The 23,445-nt window shown below is 35.4% G+C and overlaps 2 protein-coding genes across 2 annotated transcripts; one reads left to right on the forward strand and one right to left on the reverse strand.

Annotated features, from left to right (window-relative positions):
• The first annotated feature begins 4,969 nt into the window (after positions 1–4,969).
• LOC107779439 (protein disulfide isomerase-like 2-3) lies at positions 4,970–12,029 on the forward strand. The gene is made up of 9 exons (XM_075223405.1): positions 4,970–5,177; positions 6,062–6,220; positions 8,183–8,296; positions 8,840–8,997; positions 9,733–9,832; positions 10,709–10,885; positions 10,983–11,128; positions 11,267–11,413; positions 11,495–12,029. The coding sequence occupies exons 1-9, from the start codon at positions 5,055–5,057 to the stop codon at positions 11,667–11,669; spliced, it is 1,299 nt and encodes a 432-aa protein (XP_075079506.1). The 5' UTR covers positions 4,970–5,054; the 3' UTR covers positions 11,670–12,029.
• A 540-nt stretch (positions 12,030–12,569) lies between these two features.
• On the reverse strand, positions 12,570–15,490 carry LOC107795297 (GDSL esterase/lipase At4g26790-like). Its single transcript, XM_075223404.1, has 3 exons — positions 15,059–15,490; positions 13,488–13,977; positions 12,570–12,932 (listed from the first exon to the last, which is right to left on the reverse strand). Exons 1-3 carry the CDS (start codon positions 15,428–15,430, stop codon positions 12,736–12,738), a joined length of 1,059 nt encoding a protein of 352 aa, XP_075079505.1. The 5' UTR covers positions 15,431–15,490; the 3' UTR covers positions 12,570–12,735.
• Between the last annotated feature and the right edge of the window lie 7,955 nt (positions 15,491–23,445).

Genomic DNA, 23,445 nt, shown 5'->3' on the forward strand with positions numbered 1-23,445 from the left:
CATTTGATATAATGTACAACTATTTTATTATAATAAAATAATTTATTTATTATTACTTAATCATTATGCCTCCTAATCATTATCACTTCATGCTTAATAATGAGCCGTCACTTCAATTCCATGACATAGATATATATTTGCTACATAAAAATATGTATTAATAGACGTCTTAATACCTGAATATGAAAATCACGATAATAGCTTTCTGAGTATTTGTTAGTTTCTCCCTTTTGTTTGCTTGTAGGAGCTTTAGTGCTCCGTTCTCCCCTCCGTAATTCTAGTTTCTTTGAGATTTCAAAGAATCTCTTAATTCTCTCCTTCTATATGATGCCCTACGGTATTTATCTCTTTGGGCTTCGGCCCTTTTATTTTTGTTTTCTTTTTGTCCTTTTTTTTGGCTAATGACTTAAACGTACAATATTAAAATGAGTCATTACACTCATTTGTCTTACTTTCAGTAGTTTATTTTATAGCCTTTTTAGTTTGTTTTTCTTTGTAGTATAACTTCTTATTTACTTTAATAGCTTCTTTTTGATTTGGTAGCTTCTTTATTATGTTTAAGTGAGCAATAAGCCTTTGATTTTTTTAATGCCACGGTTCTTTCCAAAGGTGTGTTTTGTGTGAACCGGGTGGTTTTTCCCGACGATGAATGGCGTGATAACCTTCTTAAGGGATTGAGTTCGTTTTTGATGTTTAGGTAAAAACAGTAGTATCAACGAATAAAAAAGGTCAAGCATGCTTCACTTGGTACCAACACATTTAACTACGGCCTTATAGTTAAAAACAAGTTCTTGGCAAGAAATAGCTCTAATTAGTGACCTTTAGACTCTTGTGTTGACTTGAGCAATCATCGAGTAGTTTAGTTGAACCATTTGTGATTTTCAATCTTGAATAGGGTTGTTGTGGGCCCTTGACTCTATCCTCTTTAACAATCCAATTGTGTGAGAAGTGAGATTTTTGTTGCAAGTCCACGTACCCGTGCGAATGGTCTAGAACTTGCCCCGAATGTATTTCTAGGCGAAATTCTAAGTTTTTCTTGGCTTGAGAAGTGATTGTAGGCTCTCCTTGGCCCGCTTGAAATTATCCATGCCCCACCAATGTTTCTATCCCTAGTCAACCCATTTGAGCCTAAGACCTTTCTCATTTGATAGCCACGTTACAAGCCTTTACCCATTTTGTATTGACCCTCTCTTGGCACCATAGCTTTCCTTATCACTCTTGAGAAGTAATTGGCTAAAACGTTCGTTTGGGGGAGAGACGAGGAAGTCAAAAGTGGTAAGAAGGCACAAAAAAAAAGAAATGAAGAAAAGGATAGGCAAAGAAAAAGAAAGAATGAACAAAATAAAAAAATACAGAAAAAAGTAAAGAGTTGAATGGATTCAAAGAAAAACAATGATGCAAAGCATGGAGAAAAACAAAGAAGAAGAAAATGACCATCATGACTGAGAAAGAGTGATATTAAGTCTCTCTAGTTCCCTCGAGGAAAAAGACAATGACTCAAAAAGTCGGCAAAGCATGAGCCAAAAAGAGAAAAATAGAGTACTTAAGGAAAGATGAACCCGCTCCTATTCCAACATTCCCTAACCCTGTCCAATAAGCCTTCATTACATTCCGAAAAAGCCCTACGTGATTTCAAGCCGAGTGGACTTACATTAATGGTCATGAGGGGCAAACATATGGTACCTAGATCCGTACTTGTGACATTCTTTTGAGATAGATGAGCGAACTTTTCACAAATCCTTGAATTGAGTGCTACATTCTTAAGTGAGATATGCTAACGGAGAGTAGAGGAGGAGAAGTTTGGGATCCACAATGACCTACATGAAAGCGCGAGTTTCCTTGATGAATAAAGTCAACTCTTGATGCTCTAGTATCACATTTGAATTATTGTACTTGAAAAGTCAAATCATTGCCTTGTTGATAATTCATAAGTGTTGTGGGTAATTGTTGGTCCCAATTGATGTGTGTTTGATTCACCTTAGGTTGGCTGAAATAACTATTTTCTTGTGGAGGTGGGAATAACCTTAATTGCTTGAGGACAAGCAAAAACTTAAGTTTGAGGAAGTTGATAAGTAAAGAATTTGACTACTTATTTGCACCCTTTTACTTTCATTTTAGCTCAAAAAAACTAAAAGGTATTCTCAAGAACTGATAGAATGTGCTTACTAGCAGGATTATTGGAAAATGAGCCAAAGAGATGAAAATCAACTCAAGAAGGAGTAATTTTGGACAAGGACTAAAACAAAACAAAAAAGAGCAAAGTGTGAACCACACAATATTGTGTGCGGCTGCAGAGCATGAAGAGGACTCTGGTGGATTTTCTTTGCAAAATGCGGACCACACAATTATTGTGCGGCCGTAGAAGATGAGGTTCAGAGATATGTGATTTTGGTCCATGAAGAAATGCGGACCATTATTGTGCGGCCGCATAATCAAAAGTGCGGCCCACTCAGAAATGTATGGTCCGCAGAAGTCTCTCACGTTAAAGCTCAAGCTCAAGAGTGCGACCACACTCATAAATATGCGGTCCACAGAATGTGAAGAAGTGTGGCTTAAACTAGAATTGTGCGGCCGCAGAAGTCCATCCTGTTAAGCCAACATCAAAGTGCAGACCGAATACAGAATTGTACAGCCACAGAACCTCCACATGGGCAATTTTGTTCAATATTTTCTGCTGTGTATAAATAGTCTTTTTTGTCAAAATTAGGTTAAGTTTTGAACACCAAAAAGTAAATAGCCATTTTTTCTTTACTACTTTGGGTAACTTTGTGATAGTTTATCATTTTAGCATTGGAATTTCTTTCCTTTATCATTTAATATGAGTTTAATCTTCTTTTTCCTCTTTAATTTCTTCATTTTTATCTATGAGTAACTAAATTCTTAGCTAGAATTGTGACCCAACCCTAGTGTGGGTACCTAATAGGTGTTTAATTTAGGGCATGTTTGTGATTGAGTGAGTGATATTTAGCCTAATTCTTGCTTGGAATTAAGAATTAATGGTTGCAAACATTGATTCATGCCTAATTGACTTAGACTCTACTTGAGAAAGAGAGACTAAGTCTAATAAAACTTGGCCAACAAGGAATTGGGGTGAACTCAAGAAATCGATAGCCCCAATTAAAGGGTTAAATCTAGATATAGTAAGACCCGACTTGAGCATCTATCACTTGTTTTTTGCATTACCCATTTGGATTTGAGGAAGCTAAATTAGGCAAAACCACTCTAACTACCGGGAGGTATAAAGTGGGTAATTGCGTGTGATTGATATATTACTACCCTAACCAATCAAACTTACCCTAAATCCCACAATCCATTAGGTAACCACCTAGGTGGAAGTTACGGCCCTAGATCTTTTATAATCTTGAAAAACAACAATACCGAAAAATATCGTTCTCTAGCTTTTCATTTGCAAACATTAGCATAAAAATTAGAAGTAGAAAGAAACAACCAAACATGTGGAAGTGCATTTTGGGCACATTATACACTTAGTCTAGATATATACTTAATCCAATATAAGCTCTCTATGAAAATCGACCCCGACTCACGTTTGGTAATTATAGTTGCATCGACCGCTTCATAATCCCAATTAGTAGTGTGAATTTGGGCGACATCACAAATCGACAAAAACCCTAGCTTTAATATGTAGGACCAACACGACAAAGGACCACCAAAAATAAAAGTAACATAAATAAATCTAGAAATGTACAAAAAATAGCTCATATAACATAAAAACATCACACACAATAGACATAAAGTTGTCAGTTCCCAAATATTCCCTAACCCTACAATTTAATAACTTAAAGCTGTAAATACTTACTTTAATCGAATGATATTGCAAGATAGTGCTGGAAATCAAAGGTGTTCATGTTTTGTGTGCACCAAATCGGACCAAACCACGGACCCTAAAGAAACCCTAAAATCGCCATTTGATGGTTTAGATAGAGAAAATGAGAGAAATGGTAAAAATAAATGTTTTGTCCTTGGGTATAAGGTAAAAGAACTGACTCACATAAAAAATAGTGGGTCGGATCGGTTAAATGGTAGAAAATTACCCAAATACAATGTCAACCCCACTATGCCACGTGAACAAATGAAAGAACGCCACATTATTTAATTAGAGACCCACATGAAGTTCCGTTAGTCGCGGGAGGTAAATTTGATAATAAAATTAGCATCCTATATATTTTCAGACGGATAGATGGACAGGGGGATTTTATAAACCATTTACCATACGATAGGGGTACTTTAGGCCCTTTTCCGTAAAATTTATCACGTATAAAAATAATTTAAGAAAATCTTTTTCTACTAATTTATCACAAATTATATAGCATGGAAACAAGAGCAAAAACTTGAAGCAAAAGGTTAACTATCATTAGTAAAAATAATAATAATAATCTAAAACGATGGAAAGAGACAAAGAAATGGAGGAAGATTCGTATGAAAAGAAAGGCATGAGCCAACTCTGGAAAAGATGGACGTAGACAAAGTGGGTCAATAAGTTGGAGATTTGGAATTAAAATAAAAAATATAAAGGATAAAATAGAGTAATAAGTAAGGGTACAATTATAAAAGAAAATAGGAAACAATCCCACCACACTAAATCGATTATTTAATAAAATGAGCTTTTGATTGTTTCATTTGATAATACAATACAATCAATTTTAAATAAACGATCAAAATAAATATTATTTTGGGATAACAATGCAATATGATACAATGTGTAACAATCATCCAAAGAAGCTATAAATGGTAAACTAAAAAAAACCCAAAGTATTGGTGAAAATATCTAGAACTTTCTACTTGAAAGGAAAAAAAAAAGAGGGAAACATCTCATACGTCCATTTCCCCCCGACAATCGAGTCCAGTCATTGTGTTGGATCTCTAAAACCGGAATAACATCATAAGCTGACATGGACAACTCTAATTGGTTAATACCACGTAGTCATTGCCACGCAACAGAAATTAGAACATGGTGTTTCTCTCTTTTTTACTCCTAGCCCTCACTATTAATACTTCTAAATTCTCTTTGACAGAAACGACGAAAGAAGAAAAGAATGGATCGAGCTTCGTTTTTTCCACTTTTATTGATAGTTGTACACCTTATTGCCACAGCCAATGCATTGTACGGACCTTCATCACCAGTTCTTCAGTTAACTCCTTCCAACTTTAAGTCTAAGGTATTTTTTATTCCACCTCCCTATTTTTCTCCAATTTTCATTCAAGACCCAATTTTAAACATAGATTCACTTTGATTTTAGTTGAAGGGGATAACCCAATTTCTTATATCAATTTATTGTCTTGTTAAAAGGTATCTATGTATGTATCAAAACGCGAGATCGTTGATTATGTCATTCTTTCTTGTTATTTGGACTCATTGATGTTCTATTAATCCTTAGTAGCTATAATGCACTGATTTACTGAAATTGTTTCCTATATGGTAGTGGTAATGATCTGTAGACTACCTTGACACTGTAAAGTTAACATTTTTAGTTTTGGATAATTGAAACAGAGTTAAAAAGAAGCAGCAATCCGTTTAAACTTCCATTGCATTCTCAAAATAAAACTGAAACATTTAAAATAAAATAAAATAAAATAAAAATTGGGTTAAAACTAGTGCACATATGAATCTTTATGAAATGTGTTTATATCCTACTTTCGTGGTGTTTTACTGCCTTATGTCAGCCTTTTACTGTAATCGACACAACAAAGCTTCTTTAAATTGCATTTAAAAGAGCTTCAACTTTTAATGGGTGATTACAACAACAACAACAATGCCCGAGTTGCAAGCAAGTTGGGGTCGGCTATATGAATCCTCATTCCTTTCATTTAGCTCAACTCATCATCATCATTTACCATAATTCTCTACCAAGTCTAAAACCTATTCCTAGCTAGTAGGTATTACAAATATGAATTTTCCTCTTCCATAATGCCCTAGCTAAGTATGTATTGATTCCAATGATTTGTAGGTCTTTCCCATGTGATTTTAGCTTTTTACTGTAATTGGCACATGCTTCTTTAAATTGCGTTTAAAAGATCTTGAACTTTTAATGGGTGATTGCAGGTGCTAAATTCAAATGGTATTGTTTTAGTTGAGTTCTTTGCGCCTTGGTGTGGTCATTGTAAAGCTCTGACACCCCATTGGGAAAAGGCAGCTACTATATTGAAAGGTGTTGCCACCGTAGCAGCTCTTGATGCCGATGCTCACCAATCCCTTGCACAGGTATGGTAAACTTAATGTTATCTGAAGGTGCATATTCAATTACTAAATCAATTCTAGTAGTGTTATGTGTTTTGAAACATGAACAACAACAACAATTACTATGCCTCCATCCCTAATGAGTTGAGGTCGGCTAGAGGAATCCTCACTGTCTATGTTGCTCCATTTAAATTCATCTTAGGACAATATGCAAAATAAAAATAAAAATAAACAAAAAGTACTAGAAGTTCTTTATATTTTTCTACTGATGTATAAATCTCTGGAAAGGTTAAACGCTCTTAGAAAAGTATAGGATGTAAAATAAAAGTGCTAATAGGACTCAAACATATTCTCAATTAATAGGTATCGTTGTCCAATAGTTTCTTTTTCCTTTATGCCCTATCTTTTGCTGAGTCTTCTTGGATCCCAAGGACTTGTAGGTCATGCAAAACAATACCTCCCCTTTTAACACCTTCCCTCACCCTGGTTCTAGTGGTCGACGTAGAACATGACAATACCATCTCAAGCGGCTTTCTCCCATTTTATCCTCTGTATATGCTACCAGAACCTTCTCACAAATATGGTCATTTCTAATCATGTTTAGTCCTGTATGATTGCACATCCATCTCAGTAGCCGCGCCTTAGCAACATTCATCTTGTAGATGTGTTTGACTGTAGCTGCCCAACATTCACTCCCATATAACATTCATAACCCTTTAATTGTTTTAAAGAACTCGCCTTTCACTTTGGTTAACATTCTTCTATTAAATCTGCACGGAGTTCACTTAAGAATATTTGTGGATTGATGAAACTTGCTTGAATGATATTGGTTATGGCCTAGAGATAATGCCCCGAAAAGAGAGATAATGTGACGAAAAGAACGGTGAGGTCTGATGATTGATAAAACTGAAAGAACATGTTAATATGAGATGCATGTTGTCTTCCACTGAAAAAAATAGAAAGGCGAGATGCATGTCTTTCATTCAATTACCTTGTGTCAATTTCTGTTGACGTATTGTAAGGGCGTGACATGATATGACCACTTTGTGCAAATTCTTCATACACTAAAAGTTAGTTAAAGATATGCACATCCTCATACTAGATGCTTCCACTGTAACAAATAATACCCGTGCCAAGATTCATATAATGTCGATTGATGGCGCTCGAATTATGGTAAAGTGTTCAGTTTATGGCTTCTAAGCTTTGTAATTATGACTGAGGCATTCCAAGCAATCTTAACATGATAAAGAAACATCCCAGAATATATATAACTTGACGGTATGTCAAGAGTAAAGTGGAGGAGATTATTAGCTAAAGGAAAAAAAAGAATTCTTGCTATCTCGCTTAGGTTCTGTTCTTCAGACAAATACTTCAAAGCTTGAGATAAACATAAGATTCACACACATGTAGGTTCAATGTACTCCATAAAACTACCTCAATTGAATTTTTTTTTAATCTCCTCTGTTGGTGGAGGTTCATAACCAAAATATCTAGCTAGGCAGATATAGAAGTGCAATATGTGCCCAGCTTATTTTTATTGAGCTGTTTAATTCCGCAGAAATAGTTAAAACCCATGAAGTTAAAGAATCATTGACCTTGTTCTTAGTTTTCATTTTGAGTTTCACAGTGGCTACTGAAGCTTCTAGGACTTGGTATGTAGCTTAACTTTTTTTCTAAGAAAATAATACTAGGAGAACTGTGAGCTAATCTAAAGTAGCTCTACACAGAATAACTCTTAGCAGTACGATTAAAATCTAATAGAATTTGGGAAGAAGCTGGCTGATAAACTTTATGGCTCTACGCCCCTACCTCTCACTTTTCACATCTTTTTAGGTGCACGTTTATGCATTTTATCAATTGATGAACTATTCTTAAACTTAACGATGCCAAGCGGCATCAGAATAACAATTATCAGACTTAAGTTTTCTGTTTCACACTTTTAGATGAATTCGGAAGTGATAAACTACACATGTTTTTATGATTTAGGAATATGGAATCAGAGGATTTCCTACCATCAAGGTGTTTGCACCTGGAAAACCTCCTGTTGATTACCAAGGGGCACGTGAGGCGAAACCAATTGCAGAATTCGCATTGCAGCAGGTAAATATCATTGTTTACATTGTTTGAAAGTCAGTCTGTACTGGGGCTTTCTATTTTCCAACTTTTGTTTATGTTAAAAAACTTGAAAGTCACCTAGCATCATGTCTTTTTCCTCCCTTTTTTACGATTTCAGCTCCAGTGAAAGCCCTTTGTCTCGAACAAATCAAAAGATTCTGCCGTTCATATTCTTATTACTAAAAATGCATTGGCAGATCCAAATCTAGTGTTAAGATGAATAAATTCCTTTTGGCGATATCTAGTGTGAAGCTGTATCCCGTTTACTTGTCAAGAAAAAGGATTCTATGGTTTCTCCTTATATTTGATTGGACAAATGTATCTTTGTTTTAAGCATGACTTTCTATAGACATTACGCATTTGATTGGTAGTAATTAACCTATTTGATTGAAATTCATCCTGTCGAGCTTTTAATCATTATGTCTTGCACAACCAATGGAATAATATTCTTGAATCCTTTCTCCATGTCCTGCTTGAGTCTTCATCCAAAACCTGGGAAGGTTTTGATGTCAATTGCTTTGCTTACAGATCAAGGCACTGCTGAAGGACCGAGTACATGGAAAAGCTACAGGAGGGTCTTCCCAGAATTCTGAGCCTAGTGCATCAATAGAGTTGAACTCACGAAACTTTGATGAGAAGGTGCTTAAGAGCAAAGATCTCTGGATAGTTGAGTTTTTCGCACCTTGGTAAGTTTCAACTGTTAAGACTTTAGTTTCTTCATCGCCAGCCGCTAAATTATTTGTACTTGCAAGAGTCCAAGGACCTTTTTGTTGGTGTATATATGCTGTTTCTTTCTTTCTTTCACATGATGATAACCCATTCACTGCAAGTATTTCTGAATGTTTCAGTTGAGTAGTTGAATTAGTCTTTAAGGACTAGTGCGGTGGTGCCGTGCAGAGTAAAGATCTGTAAATGACTCTAGGTTGTTATAATCATTAACCCCTAAATTCCATGGACCATGATTTAATCTTATGATTCCAGTTTCTCGGGGAAGAAACTGCAGGACATTGTTTCACCTGATGTAAACTCTGATAATTAGGTAATTAGCTATTCACAAATCTGAGAGAAGAAGTATCAGACATTGGAAGCTGAGGTAAACTATATGGTAGAGAATCTCAGTTTCTCTATAAGGTTGGAAGTTATAAGACCCTTAACATTTAAGGCGAACCTTTTTACTCAAGTTTATTTTTGTACGAAAAGGTTACTCTAAGTTTCTGAAGACGCGTATGCTAAAGGTATATGTGAATGTGATGGATAAGTCATACGTTACCTCCTTCATCCAACTTTTCTTATTTTCTTCCCAAAGACCCTTCTCCCCTTACTTTCTTTTAGATTATGTGTTGTTTCCCTTTACCCTTTTTCCTTTGGTGTGCTGTTTCTATTAACTTACCGAGGTCTTAAATTTAAATGGCTTTCTTAAGGTGTGGGCACTGCAAAAAGCTTGCTCCTGAGTGGAAGAAAGCTGCTAAGAACCTTGAGGGTAAGGTGAAGCTGGGCCACGTAGACTGTGATGCAGAGAAGGTAAGTTTGGAATCTTATGATCAACTGGACATCTGTCATCTTATTGCATTTAGCTCTTCTTTTCTTCTTTTAAATAGTAAGAGAATAATAGAGAACATGTGAAGGTGGTTGCCGCAAACAAAATTTTGACACATTATTACCGTGAGTTCTAAAGTGAAACCTCTCAATAATGAACACCCCCCCCCCCCCCCCGCCCAAATCAAAAACCACATCCAAAGAAAAAAAAGAATTAAATAATTTAATATCTATACTTTCGTTCTTGATGGTTCTCTGATTGTTCGAATTTTCTGGCCTGCAGTTCTTTATTCCTCTGATAATTTCTAACTCTATAATCATATGTTTCTTTCTTTCTGTTCACGTACTTTCTCCAGCTTTGATTAGGAATATTTGCTTAGCTTCCTTTAAAGTAAAAAGCTCATGAACTTGCTTGAATTAACAAGCACTTAACTCCAAGTTCTCAGTCCTACTCTGTTAAAAAGAATGGGAATAAGCAGGGAAATAAAGAGCTACTGTAAGCACTAAACAACATGGTAGGAAGGGACATTCTGTTGGTACCTTGTAAGTATTTTTAATAGCACCTCCTTGGTGCGATATTTATAATACACCTACCATTTCACAAAAAGAAAAACAAGCATCAAACAAAATGGTGAGATAAGCTTGGTTTATCATCCACGGTGTGGGATAATACTGGGTATGTTGTTGTAAGCTTGGTTTATCATATGTAATTACTAATTACATGGAAAACGAGGATGATATGGTTGTTCTCATCCCTTGATTTGGCATTACAAATTGTCAAAATAGAATTTCTAATTGGAGTTTCTTTTAACTTTTAATACCTTATTGAGTGTGCCACTTCTAATCAGGGTCTGTCACCAGTCTTTGATGAGCAGGTACAACGTCCAAGGTTTCCCCACAATTTTGGTATTTGGTGCTGACAAGGAAAGCCCTGTCCCATATGAAGGTGCAAGAACAGCGGCAGCCATTGAGTCGTTTGGATTAGAGCAGCTGGAAACTAATGTTGCACCTCCTGAAGTGATTGAGTTGACTAGCCCAGTAAGCTCACTTTAATAATCCTTTGAACTCTTCTTCCTTTGTCTTGCATTTCATACCCATTGAAATATGACTAAATTTGATCTCTTTCCTAATGAAGGATGTCATGGAAGAGAAATGTAATTCTGCTGCAATCTGCTTTGTTTCATTCCTGCCGGATATATTAGATTCCAAGGCAGAAGGAAGGAACAAATACCTAGAAATGTTGTTATCTGTTGCGGAGAAGTTCAAGAGAAATCCCTACAGGCAAGTGTAGTAGTGTACTTAGCTACACATGTTGCATTCTATTCTTCAATAGAAATGATCTGAGGTGTAATAAAATCAAGTGGCTTGAACTATTCTCGAATATAGAGATAAACCTAATTATTTTGGTCAATTTTACAGTTACGTTTGGGTGGCTGCTGGTAAGCAACCAGACCTTGAAAAGCACGTCGGCGTTGGTGGTTATGGATATCCAGCTATGGTAGCTTTGAATGTGAAAAAAGGAGTATATGCACCTCTTAAGAGTGCATTCCAGCGCCAGCCGATAATGTAAGTAGCTTTGTCCACATCATTTTGTGTTCTCCACTGTGTTTGGGATTGAACTTGACAGTATTCATTCTGTATATACAGAGATTTTGTGAAAGAAGCTGGACTAGGTGGAAAAGGTAATCTTCCGTTAGCTGCTACACCTTCAATTGTAAAGACTGAAGCATGGGATGGAAAAGATGGGGAAATCATCGAAGAAGACGAGTTCTCCCTTGAAGAACTTATGGGCGACGACACACCAAACAAGGATGAGTTATAATTCTTCTTCACTCTCATAGAGTATTATGTTAAGCTAGTTAGAAACAGTTTTGACGTAACAAAAGCCGTGTATTACTATGTTATAGTGAATTCATCATCAGATTGGCCTCCCCAGTTCAAAAGATTTTATTTTTCCTTCCTTTGTTTCCTGGAAGTTTACATGGATTGTTTACATGGATTGTTACTCTTGGGGATATATCAGAAGTCACTTTTTCTGTTGTTATATTACGTAAGTCAGTGCTGTAACAGGTTTAGAACATAATATTTATTGCAGACTATAGCACTATCGAGTCCATTAAATTAGACAAATGTCATAAACTAAGCATTGCTGGAAAAAATGGGCATATATTATGAGTCTTGACTTGCTGAGTGTTTTTTCACGTGCGAACTTTAGATTATCACTGGTCTTAAAGTAGCCTTTTTATTCCCATTGATTTTGACATGGTTATTTAGTATTGACTTGCTTGTCCCTATAGAGATAGTACAATAACTAAGAAATCATGAATTAGATCGCATTGTCATGAGTTCAAAATTCAAATCAAATTGAAACCCCCCCCCCCTTCCCCCCCCCCCCCCAAAAAAAAAATCAAATCAGCTACATTCTGTTCACTAGTAATATATGTCTTTTTTCTTTCTCTATTAACTTTGTAAAAAAAAATAAAAATATTTACATTACTCACCTATTTGTTGCACCTGTGTTCTCTGAAATGCATTTGTAGAGTTGCATGTTATTTGAATTTGCACATTGACAAATAGTTCCAAAATAGAATAAACCGTATTCAATTCGATCGATATTGAAATACATAAAAAAGTTTATGCGCTCCTTTTATCTTTTTGATGAACCAATTGTTTGAACAATAAAATAATATAGAACGAGAACAATCCCAAGAAAATGTAATTAGCAATTAAAAGCACCCATTTTATATATACTTATCGTACAAGGGATCGGATTAAAGAACATCACGCAACAATACCCGTAATGTAACTAGAAATCCACTCAATCTAAGAATTATATATGGGTTTATGGAATAACCAAAGCATACAAATAGATAATCTCCATCTTATAATTATTCTAAAAACTTGGACAGAGCTGTTTTAACCACATGGTCGGCGATGATACGATCTGTTTTTTCCGTTGGATGAAATGCATCCCAAAATATGTATTTATTTGCATCTTTACATGTGAAAAGATTATATCGATCACACGCATAACCCATCTCAAATAGTCCTGTTGCGCAGCACGCGAGTGAAGCCACCTCAAACCCTGTCAAATAACAAGATTACCATAATACTTACTATGAGTTTATGTGACAGTGTAAACTATAAGTGTATAACTTAAACTCTAATAAGTACTATAATATTTAAGACGTTAGTAACATAGAAAGTAGAGTAATAACCTAAACCAATATTTTAGTTACATGTCTGATAGTGTAAAGAATTTTAAACTATAATAAGTGTATAACTTAACCTCTAATAAGTACTACATTATATTTAAGACGTTATAGTACTAGTAGAAAATAGTTGAAATCAATATAGAGGAGTTCTTTTACGGGATCATATTTAAAACTTATTATGGTACTTCAGTTTTAAATACAGTTAAATCTCTCTATAACAATCTCGTTTGTTTTGGATATTTTTGGTTGTTATAGTGAAATGATGATATAGAGAAAAAATTATTGTAGCATAACATGAAATATTGGTTCCAAAGAAAATTTGATTGTTATAGTGAAGTGAGGTTATGACCAATATAGAGGAGTTTGACTGTAAATATCAAAAAAATATTTTCTTAATTAACTGGGGGGGGGGGGGGAGAGACGACCATATATGGAAGGCTTTTTAATCATTTGTAGCATAATGTTGTAAGGATTAGAGAGAACAACTTGAATCCCAGAAAGCTCTTTGTTTAGCTCAATAACCAATCCACTCAACTTATCATTAAAATTCATAGCCACAACATTGTAACTCTCCAAACATTCATTCCCATTGGCCATGTTTGATGTTCTTTCTAGTGGCATACACCCCATTGGAGGAAGTCCACCTAGTGATATTTTTCTTGCTCCAAGATTGTACAAATTGGTTACAAAATTCTTGGCTATTCCAATTAGGAAAGTTTGGTATTGATCCACAGTGTATTGAGATCTCCTTTGAGGCATTGTGTAGTAGTTTTCAAGAAAGTCATTTGTTCCAAGACTTAAGGCATATAATGCCTCACTTATTAATTCATTTGCCTTTTCATCACCAAGATAAGTCCTTAGTTTCTTTTGATATTCTTTGTAGTACTCCAATTCTTTCCATAAGGGTATCACGCCCTGCAATTTTGGATCATGTACAAGCTATTTAATAAAACGACAAGAGTACATAGTAAGATTATGATCGTACTACGTTTATCCTATTTCATGTAACACTCTTTTCTTTTTAATATATTTAAAACAACAACAACAACAACAACAACAACAACAACAACAACAACAACAACAAACAACTAAGTCTCAACTTATGGAGGTAGAGACTATTTCTGATAGACCCTCGGCTCAAGAAAAATAATTAATTCTCAGCAGAAAATATGACACCACTTTGTATTGTAAACAATTTATCTTAGTATTCGTATTTGACCCTAACAAAAATAACTTTTTTGGGGCCTCGCTTGATAGGAAAATCGATGTTTTATTAGGGGAGAACAGTAAGAAGTGACATGTGAAACTTTTATGTACTTTTGGGACATCCGATAAAATTTGGAACATGTGAAACTTTTATCACCTTTAATTAACTCTTAATAGTAAGATTAATTTTAATACCTTGCATATTTTTTTTGTCAAAGTATTTTTTTATTTCTTAAACTTTGTATTCAATCAAACTGCTATCAACTTCCAAAATGTTAACATATTATTAGCTAGTCAACCCAAATACACTCTTAACATACTGTCATAAAATTCCTTTAAGCCCAAGACCAAACAATTCTTTTTTCAAAGGTTGCAAGTATACACATTATATGTAGCTTATTTTTCTTTTTTTAGAGGCTTTTACTATAAACTTTGATCGCACATCCAAATCTATAACACTGGCCAGTGGCGATCTAGTGCATATTTCATAGGTTTTCAGAACTCAGTAACTTTTGTACGGTCCGTATATTTCTATTCAGAAGTCCACTAACTATCTACTCCTATACTACACTTGAAATTGATGTAGAAATCTATAAAGTTAAATTTTGGATTTGCCTATGAGATTACACCTCCTTAACCAATGTAGCAGTATACTAGTAAAGTCTAAACCCTAAACTCTAAACTCTTAACCAAAGTAGCAGTACTACTATTTACATTATTAAACTGTTCTACAAGTACAAGCTCTAAAGTCAAAAACATGTTAAGAGTATTGCAAATTAAAGAAGCTTACAAGAACATTAGCAGTGGCATTATCATATCCAGTTCCAGCAGAGGCAAAACTAACTCCAACAGCAAAATCAGAAATATTATAAGCTGGATCCAAATATGCTGGAACTGTTGGTTTTAAACCAGCAGCCTCCGAAATAAAATCAGTTGTAATTCTTCCATTAGAAAATCGACCTGTCGGCCGACCACCTGCAAAATCTCTACCATATGGCATAAAATCACTCCTCGCAATTGTCTGAATATAGTTGTTATTACCCGAATCAACCGATGAATCGCCAAAAACAATAATTGCAGGAATTTTGGCATTTGTTTTGGCTAGTAATAACAAGAAAATTTGAGTTATAATTAGGAGCCATGATATTCTATTATGTGCCATTTTAATTTATCTTGGTTATTTTCGTGCTATGTAGTTGAGTGGTTATATAGTGCAAAAATTAAAGGCTAGCAGTGAAAAAAGAAGAGACCAAAGTCATGAATGAACTAATTTTGTTGGGGGTTATAATGAGGAGTAATAAATAAGTGTGCAATTTTAGGCAGTATAGGGACAAAGACAGAGAACTACACGAGGGTCATTTCGTGTTGACATTGCAATGACGGAAAGTGGATTTTGTAAAACTACCAAATCCAAAGAAATAGGTGCATTAATTAATTCATGAATTCAACTACTTCTTCTGGCTCTGACCTAGAAAAGTTTAATTTAGCCTTTTCCACTTAAGAAGTGCACTTGAAATGATCCTATTTGTCTTGTGGTCCTCCAACAACCATACATATTGTTGTTGAAACTTCGAATATATATGCTTAGGAGTATTACGTTGAGTTTGACATCACATTATCTAATCAGATGCAGATTCAAAATTTGAATTTTATGGATTCAGATTCTGAATTTTACCATATTTTATTTAATTTAATAGGTTCAAAATTAATTATTTATTGTCAAATTACACAATGTAAGCACATGAATTATCAATTAACCGTGAACTTGATATGATCTGTAGAGAGAAAAGGGAGAGGAAGAAACATCTGTCTATTTCATCTTGTTAGTTAACACTGTTACAACACTAAGACCCTTTTAACAACCTAACTTCTCTTCTTCTAATGTACTACATTTCATCCACAAAGTTTAACTAATTGCACATAAGTCCCTGCTTCCTTAATGAAGCTTCTAATTATAAAACTTCCCCTCAAGCTGGAGAGTGGAAAACATCTATCCCTCCCAACATGGACACTAGAATCTGGTGTTGTGTAGTACCTAGGGTTTTGGTCATCATGTCTGCAACTTGTTCTTTTGTGGAGATGTATTGTAGTGAGATCTATCCACTTTTGATTCTTTCCCTCACAAAGTGACAATCTATTTCTATGTGTTTAGTTTTTTCATGATAGATTGGATTAGCAGCAATTTGTAGAGCTGTTTTACTATCGCAAAACAGTTTTACAGGTGTTTGGACTCCAATCCCTATTTCTTTCATCAACCTTGTAAGCCAAACTATTTTAGACATCACAACTGGCATGCTCTTATATTCAGCTTCTACAGAACTCCTGCTCACAGTCTGCTGTTTTTTAGATTTTCGAGAGATCAAGGAATCTCCCGACTTCACTATGTATCCTGTAACAGACCTTCTTGTGTTTGGGCATGCTGCCCAGTCTGAATCATAGAAGGTTGTGATTTGTTCCAAGGTTTTTTTTTTCTCAACAACACACCTCTCCCTGGACACATTTTATATATCTTATTACTCTCAACGATGCCTTAGATGAGATTATTTTGGATGCTGCATAAATTGGCTTAGCATCTGAACAACAAAGCATATGTTAGGCCTAGTTACGGTCAGATATATCAGCTTTAATTTCCTATAAGCTTCTGGTATCCACCTATATAACGCAATTCTTCATCTCCTGTCATCCCAACATGCTTATCATAGTCTACTATTTTCAACTTCTAATTTTGTTCAAGGGGAGAACTTGCATGTTTTTCCCAACTTAGTACAACTTCAGAAACTAGACTGAGTGCATATTTTCTTTGATTGAGAAGGATATCCTTTTGTGATCTCAAGATCTCTATACCTAAGAAGTACTTTAACTTCCCTAAATCTTTAACTTTGAAACACAAATGCAATATTTTCTTTGTTGCTTGTATCATAGTTTGACAGCTTCCTATGATCAGTAAGTCATCAACATATACCAAAATAATCACCATATCTGCACAATTCTTCTTTGTAAAGAGTGAGTGATCATAGGCACTTTGAAAATAGTCTGCCTTTGTTAAAGCATCAGTTAGTTTAATATTCCATTACCTAGATGCTTGTTTAAGGCCATAGAGTGACTTTGACAATTTACAAACTTTTGACTCCCCCTGTCTATGAAAACCTTGGGGCATATGCATATAAACTTCTTCATATAGGTCTTCTTGCATAAATGTATTATTAACATCCATTTGAAATAGGTTCCAATTCTTTGAGGCTGCTAGACTGATTGTAGTTCTGACTGTTACCATTTTTGATACAAGTGAGAAGGTCTCATGATAATCTAGACCTTCTTGTTGTATGTAGCTCTTAGTCACAAGTCTAATTTTAAATTTCTCTATCTCTCCACTTGTCTTGTATTTAATTTTGTACACACATATAGAGCCAATGACTTTCTTACCATAGGGTAAGTCTACAAGTTCCCAAGTGTTATTATATTCTAAGGCTTTGATTTCATTCTACATAGATTCTACCCACCTAACATCGTGTGATGCCTTTCAAAAAGAAGTTGGTTCTACTTTTATTGAGAATGCTGCCAAATAGGCTTGGTAATGGATTGAGAGATGATCATAGGACACACTGTGAGATGGGAGTAAGGACTATGTCCTGATGATTTCCAAGTAGTAACATAATCCTTTAGCCATACAACACACTTTACTCCTCTAGTTGATTTTCTAATCTCAACTGGAGGTGCAACTTGAGTTACACATGGTTCTGTAACAGGTTCTGGCAGTGCCTGATGCACTTGATCAATTATCCCCCGGTGATGCACTTTATCACTTATCTCCTGCTTTGTTTGCTCCTCTGATTCAAGAGTTGAATTCCCTAGTTCAGGAATAACTTTTTGTTCCTAGGGCGGTCCAGCTTGATCATTATTATAATCACTCTCACAACCAGGTGATAGAACCATGTTATTTCCCTCCGTCATTCCAGCTGCTCCTGTTGTATCACCATGCTGAAGGCTAGAGTTGGTAGTATCTGTTGTGCTGAGAAAAAATAGATCATCTTGCTCCATGTTATCTGTCTTAAAAGGAAATATGTCCTCTCTAAAACTGACATCTCCGTTAATAAGAAAGGTGCTAGTATCTAAGTCAAATAGCTTATATCTTTTTTGAGTTTCTGAGTACCATATGAAGACTGTCCTTCTTGCTCTTGGTGCAAATTTGTCACAATTAGGTAATGTGCTTGCATAAAACAGATAACCAAACACCCTTAAATGTTCAAATTTTGGTTGTTTTCTATGTAGCATCTCAAAGGGGGATTTGCCTTCTAATAACTCTTAAGGCAGTTTATTGATCAAATATACAGCAGTCTTCACACAGTCTTCCCAAAACTTCACTAGCATATCCCTTTGAAGCCTTAAGGACCTTGCCATCTCTAAAATATATATATGATTCCTCTCCACAACTCCATTCTGTTGTAGAGCGTATGGACAACTGCTTTGATGCACAATACCAGGGATGCAAACATATCATTGCACTGATCATTCAAGAAATCTATGCCATTGTCTAATCTTATTGTTTTGATCATAGTATCAAACTGATTCTTAATCAAGGAAAAGAAGTCTTTTAATACTACAATTACTTCATTCTTTGAATGCAATCCGCAAATCCATGTATATCGACTAACGTCATCAACTATTGTCACAAAATATTGCTTCATGTCATAGGTTGGAACTTTATATGGCTCTCATACATCAACATGCACAAGTTGAAAGATACTACTACATTTACTACTACTATTTGGAAATTTAAGTGTGCTATGCTTGGCTAGAGGACAAATTTCACAGGTTTTATGTAAGTTTGCATCCACCTTATTCTTTAGTTCATCCAACTTTTGTAAAGTATTCCGAGATGCATGTCCTAATCGTCGATGCCATAATGCAATATCCACTTTCTCCCTTTTGAAAGTCCTTGTTGCTACTAATTCTTCCGTTCTTAGTCTATAGATCCTACTGTCTTCCCTAGTAATTTCCAGTACCTTGCCATTGTAGATCCCCTGAAACACACAGAAATCAGGGTCGAAGGTAGTTGAGCAGCACAAGTCTTTAGTTAGTTTGGACATCCAAAGCAGGTTAAATTTAAAATTCGTCACATATAACACATTTGTTATCTTTTGTTTTCCCAAAATGAATGCATCTCTTGAGTGTGTATTCTTTGATTTATCTCCTGTAGGCATTTCTACTCCATAATTATTTTCTCCTTCAATTTCTTTAAGACTCTCTAATACTTCCTTGCAGAAGGTTATGTGGTGTGATGCCCTTGAATCTTTATCCAATCATACACTTTCCCTTTGGATACACTAGATAGCAATGACTTAATACCTAGCATGTTTGATGAGCTTGTTGCAGCAGCAGATCCTTCTCCCATAGAAGACTTGGTCAGCAAATTGACTAGGTGTTTGTAATGCTCTTTTGTCATAAAATTCCCTGGAACCTTGGCTTTGACATCTAATCCTCCCTCTACATTCACAGTGTTAGCATAAAGTTTGTATGCACCTGGTTGCCCTTTCTTTATGCTCTTAAAATTAGCTGAATACCCTATTATTTTGTAATAATTCTCCTTTAGATGGCCTTTATAGCCACAATTCTCACAGATTAGTCCTGGTTTCTTTCCTTTGAACATTTGTCCCCTATCTGCTAACATAGTTAGAGGATCTTTGTTTGTTTCAACAACTTTTAATACTCTTTGACTTTCCTCTTGTACTGCAACTGAGTATGCTTGATTTACAGTGAGTACTAGCCTTCTCTGCAAAATGTTACTTCTTATCTGGCCATAACTCTCATTCAGCCCTATAAGGAACTGCAGTAACCTCTGTCTGACCACATGGTCAACATATGGCCTTAATTCCTCACAATCACATGAAGGTAGTGGTGCTAGAATATCTAGTCCATCCCACAAATCCGTCTATCTTTGAAATATATTGTAATACTTCACATTCAAGTTGGAGTATTCATTTAATGTTACTTAAACTATAAAAAAACCTAGCTAATTAAATGGGCAAAAGCCCATTGTAAATGACGGCAAAACAACAAAAGAAAGAAAGGCAACAAAGGGTCGAAGCAGAAGCTTCAGAAAACGCAAAGAAAAAAATTCAAACAGAGAAGAAGAAGAAGAAGAAGAAGAAGAAGAAGAAGAAGAAGAAGAAAAGGATTTTAAATACGCAGTGGTTCTTACAGGTAATACTCGAACTTCGCATCTGGGTTCTTCTCTTCTGGTAATTTTTTTTGTCTCTGTTCATATATTTGAAGGTTGCACAAGGTATAAGAAATTTAATACCAATAAGAGTTATTCTGGGCAAATTATGCAATTGAAAGTTGGTCGATATTACTGCAGGATAAATTCACTTGGAAAAAAGACGGGTATTGATGTATTTGTACTTAACATAGTCTCATTATATATGATCTTTGTTAGGTGTAAATTAATGTCACGACCCGAATTTTCCACCCTCGGGAGTCGTGATGGCACCTACTAATGTGAGCTAGGCAAGCCAAGCCTTTGATCTAATTACTTCATTAACCGATTATTTCTTTATAACAAATATAAGGTGATAACGTGATAACAGCGAAAATTCAAATTTAAGCAGAAGACAACAATAAAATATATGAAAATTGTATCTATTACAACTACTTAAGCCTTAACCACCCAAAACCTGGTGTCACAGTGTCACAGACGGTCTAAGATTTACTACATACAAAGTCTGAAGAAAATGACAATACACTGTTTCTGAATAAAAGGAAAATAAAACAGGAAATAGGAATTTAGGAGACGCCAGGGCCTGCGGACGCCTGCAGATCTACCTTGGATCTCCGCGTGGACTGAAGGTAGCCTCCACACTACGGTCCAAAAGCTGCTCCGAGATCTGCATATAGTGCAGAGTGTAGTATCAGCACAACCGACCCCATGTGCTGGTAAGTGTCTAGCCTAACCTCGGTGAAGTAGTGACGAGGCTAGGACCAGACCATCAAATAAACCTGTGCAGTTATATAATATACAACGGAAAGTAAAGCAGGAATAAACAAGTAAAGATGGGAGGGGAAAACATGATTCGGGAAAAAACAGGTAAAACAGAATATCAAGAGAACTATAAAGGAATCAAAATCCAACTACTAACATGTAGCAAATCATGTTAATGAAATCATGTTAAAGGATGTTAATGATTGAAGGAAATGAGTTAAAATTAACTTACAATCGATTTGGAAGAAGAGTTGTTCTTGGAAAATCGCCCAAAGAAGTTTGTGTTTTGAAAAGATGTGAAAATGGGTTTAAAATCGTCTAAGTATAAAAGTTGCAGGTCTCAGATGTGGGAATTGCGAACAAGGGTTCGCAACGACCTCTGCTGGCTTGGGAATTGTGAAACAGGGTTCGCATTTGCGAACCCTTCAGAAATGCTGAACTTTCGTATTTGCGAAAGTAGTATCGCATTTGCGATACATAGGTCGCATTTGCGATCCTGGCCCATTGGCAAATCTGCGCATTTGCGAGCCAAGGAAGGCCTAGGCTGGTTTCGCATTTGCGATCCAGCCTTTGCATTTGCGAGCTCGCATTTGCGAGCCAGGCTTCGCAAATGCAAAGCCTGCAGGCCTCGGCACACCAACTAAAATTCTGCAATTTTTCTAAGTTCCAAATGCACTCCGTGGCCTATCCAAAACTCACCCGAGCCTTCGGGGCTCCAAACCAAATATACACACAACCTCAAAAACATCCCACGGACTTATTCGTGTACTCATATCCCCAAAATAACATCGGAAACATCGAATTAAACCTCAATATCAATGAAATTTATCAAAACTTCTTAAATATCAATTTTTGCATTTAAGGTCCGAATCACGTCAAACGGATTCCATTTCTTACCAAGTTTCATAGAATCATCTTAAATCATATATAAGACCCGTACCGGGTACCGGAACCAAAATACGGGCCCGATACCAACATGTTCTAATCAGATTTCATTTCAAATTCCTTTAAACAATTTCAGGAAACAATTTTCTTTAAAAATTCATTTCTCGGGCTTGGGACATCGAAATTCAATTTTGGGCACACGCCCAAGTCCCATATTTTCCTACGGACCCTTCAGGACCGTCAAATTACGGGTCCGGGTTCGTTTACCCAAAACGTTGACCGAAGTCAAATTAATTCATTTTATAGTCAAAATTTATCGTTTTTCACAGATTTTCACATTTAGGCTTTCCGGTTATGCGCCCAGACTACACACGCAAATCGAGGTGATGCTAAAAGAGGTTTTTAAGGCCTCAAAATGCAGAATTTCATTTTAAAACAAGTAAAAATTAAGTTAGGGTGTAAGGATTGAGTTTTTATATTTAACTATATTGCAATGACAATATCGAATTTGGGTTTGAATGTGGTAAGTCTAGTATTGAGCACAAAAGATAAGTACCAATTAAGAAGGAATATTATGGACAGTAATATTATTTTAGTTTCAATTTATGCACACGATTAAGGAAATTGAACAGTACAAGGAATAAATCATATAAGTTCCTTTTTATTTAAAAGATTTTGGACTAATTTAAATTACTCATATCATGGGTAAATATAATTCGATGAACTGATGATAAAATATAAAACTCGAAGGATTGGGTATTCTAAATTAGTGATGGATTTAGCCTAAATAAGGCAATTAACTTGAGATCGATATTATGTAATTATTGATTGATCGAAAGAAGTTGTACGGATTGCTCGAAGTTGCACGCTTGGTATTTAGGCACGAGTATAGTGAGTAGTAATCTTACCGCAATTTGTATTTTCATAACTTGCATGATTTACACATAATTTTTAATATGAATATGTTACCGATTATTTTGAGTTGCATGTGGGACAAGTCTTTTACTCGATATGATACTGAAATAGTTATTTGACATGATTACCATTATTTTAAATATTCTTGTTGTCACTGGATATGTTTTACCATTACTTGAATTTATTGTTATCAAAATGAAATTACATGATTTGATAAGAACTGAAATGCCTTATATTGTTCTAAAATATTTTCCAATGAGTATATACGGATTATAGAGACAAGTATAAATGGGAGTAGACTTTGAAAGATCTCGTAGCTAACGGTAGGTTCGTTAGACCTGGTGCACCTTATAATTATCGAATACCATTTCAGCCCTTGCTAGTGGGAAGGTAGAACT

Source organism: Nicotiana tabacum, chromosome 10 (genome assembly GCF_000715075.1).
Source record: "Nicotiana tabacum cultivar K326 chromosome 10, ASM71507v2, whole genome shotgun sequence".
NCBI lineage: Eukaryota > Viridiplantae > Streptophyta > Magnoliopsida > Solanales > Solanaceae > Nicotiana > Nicotiana tabacum.

Coding starts and splice junctions, on each gene's coding strand:
- LOC107779439 (XM_075223405.1), top strand. CDS start 5,055: ATGGATCGAGCTTCGTTTTTTCCACTTTTATTGATAGTTGTACACCTT. Junction 9,833..10,708: donor TAGACTGTGATGCAGAGAAG/GTAAGTTTGGAA, acceptor GTCTGTCACCAG/TCTTTGATGAGCAGGTACAA. Junction 10,886..10,982: donor TGATTGAGTTGACTAGCCCA/GTAAGCTCACTT, acceptor TTCCTAATGAAG/GATGTCATGGAAGAGAAATG.
- LOC107795297 (XM_075223404.1), bottom strand. CDS start 15,430: ATGGCACATAATAGAATATCATGGCTCCTAATTATAACTCAAATTTTC. Junction 13,978..15,058: donor ATGCCACTGCTAATGTTCTT/GTAAGCTTCTTT, acceptor CCAAAATTGCAG/GGCGTGATACCCTTATGGAA. Junction 12,933..13,487: donor TAAAAAGCCTTCCATATATG/GTCGTCTCTCCC, acceptor GTTATTTGACAG/GGTTTGAGGTGGCTTCACTC.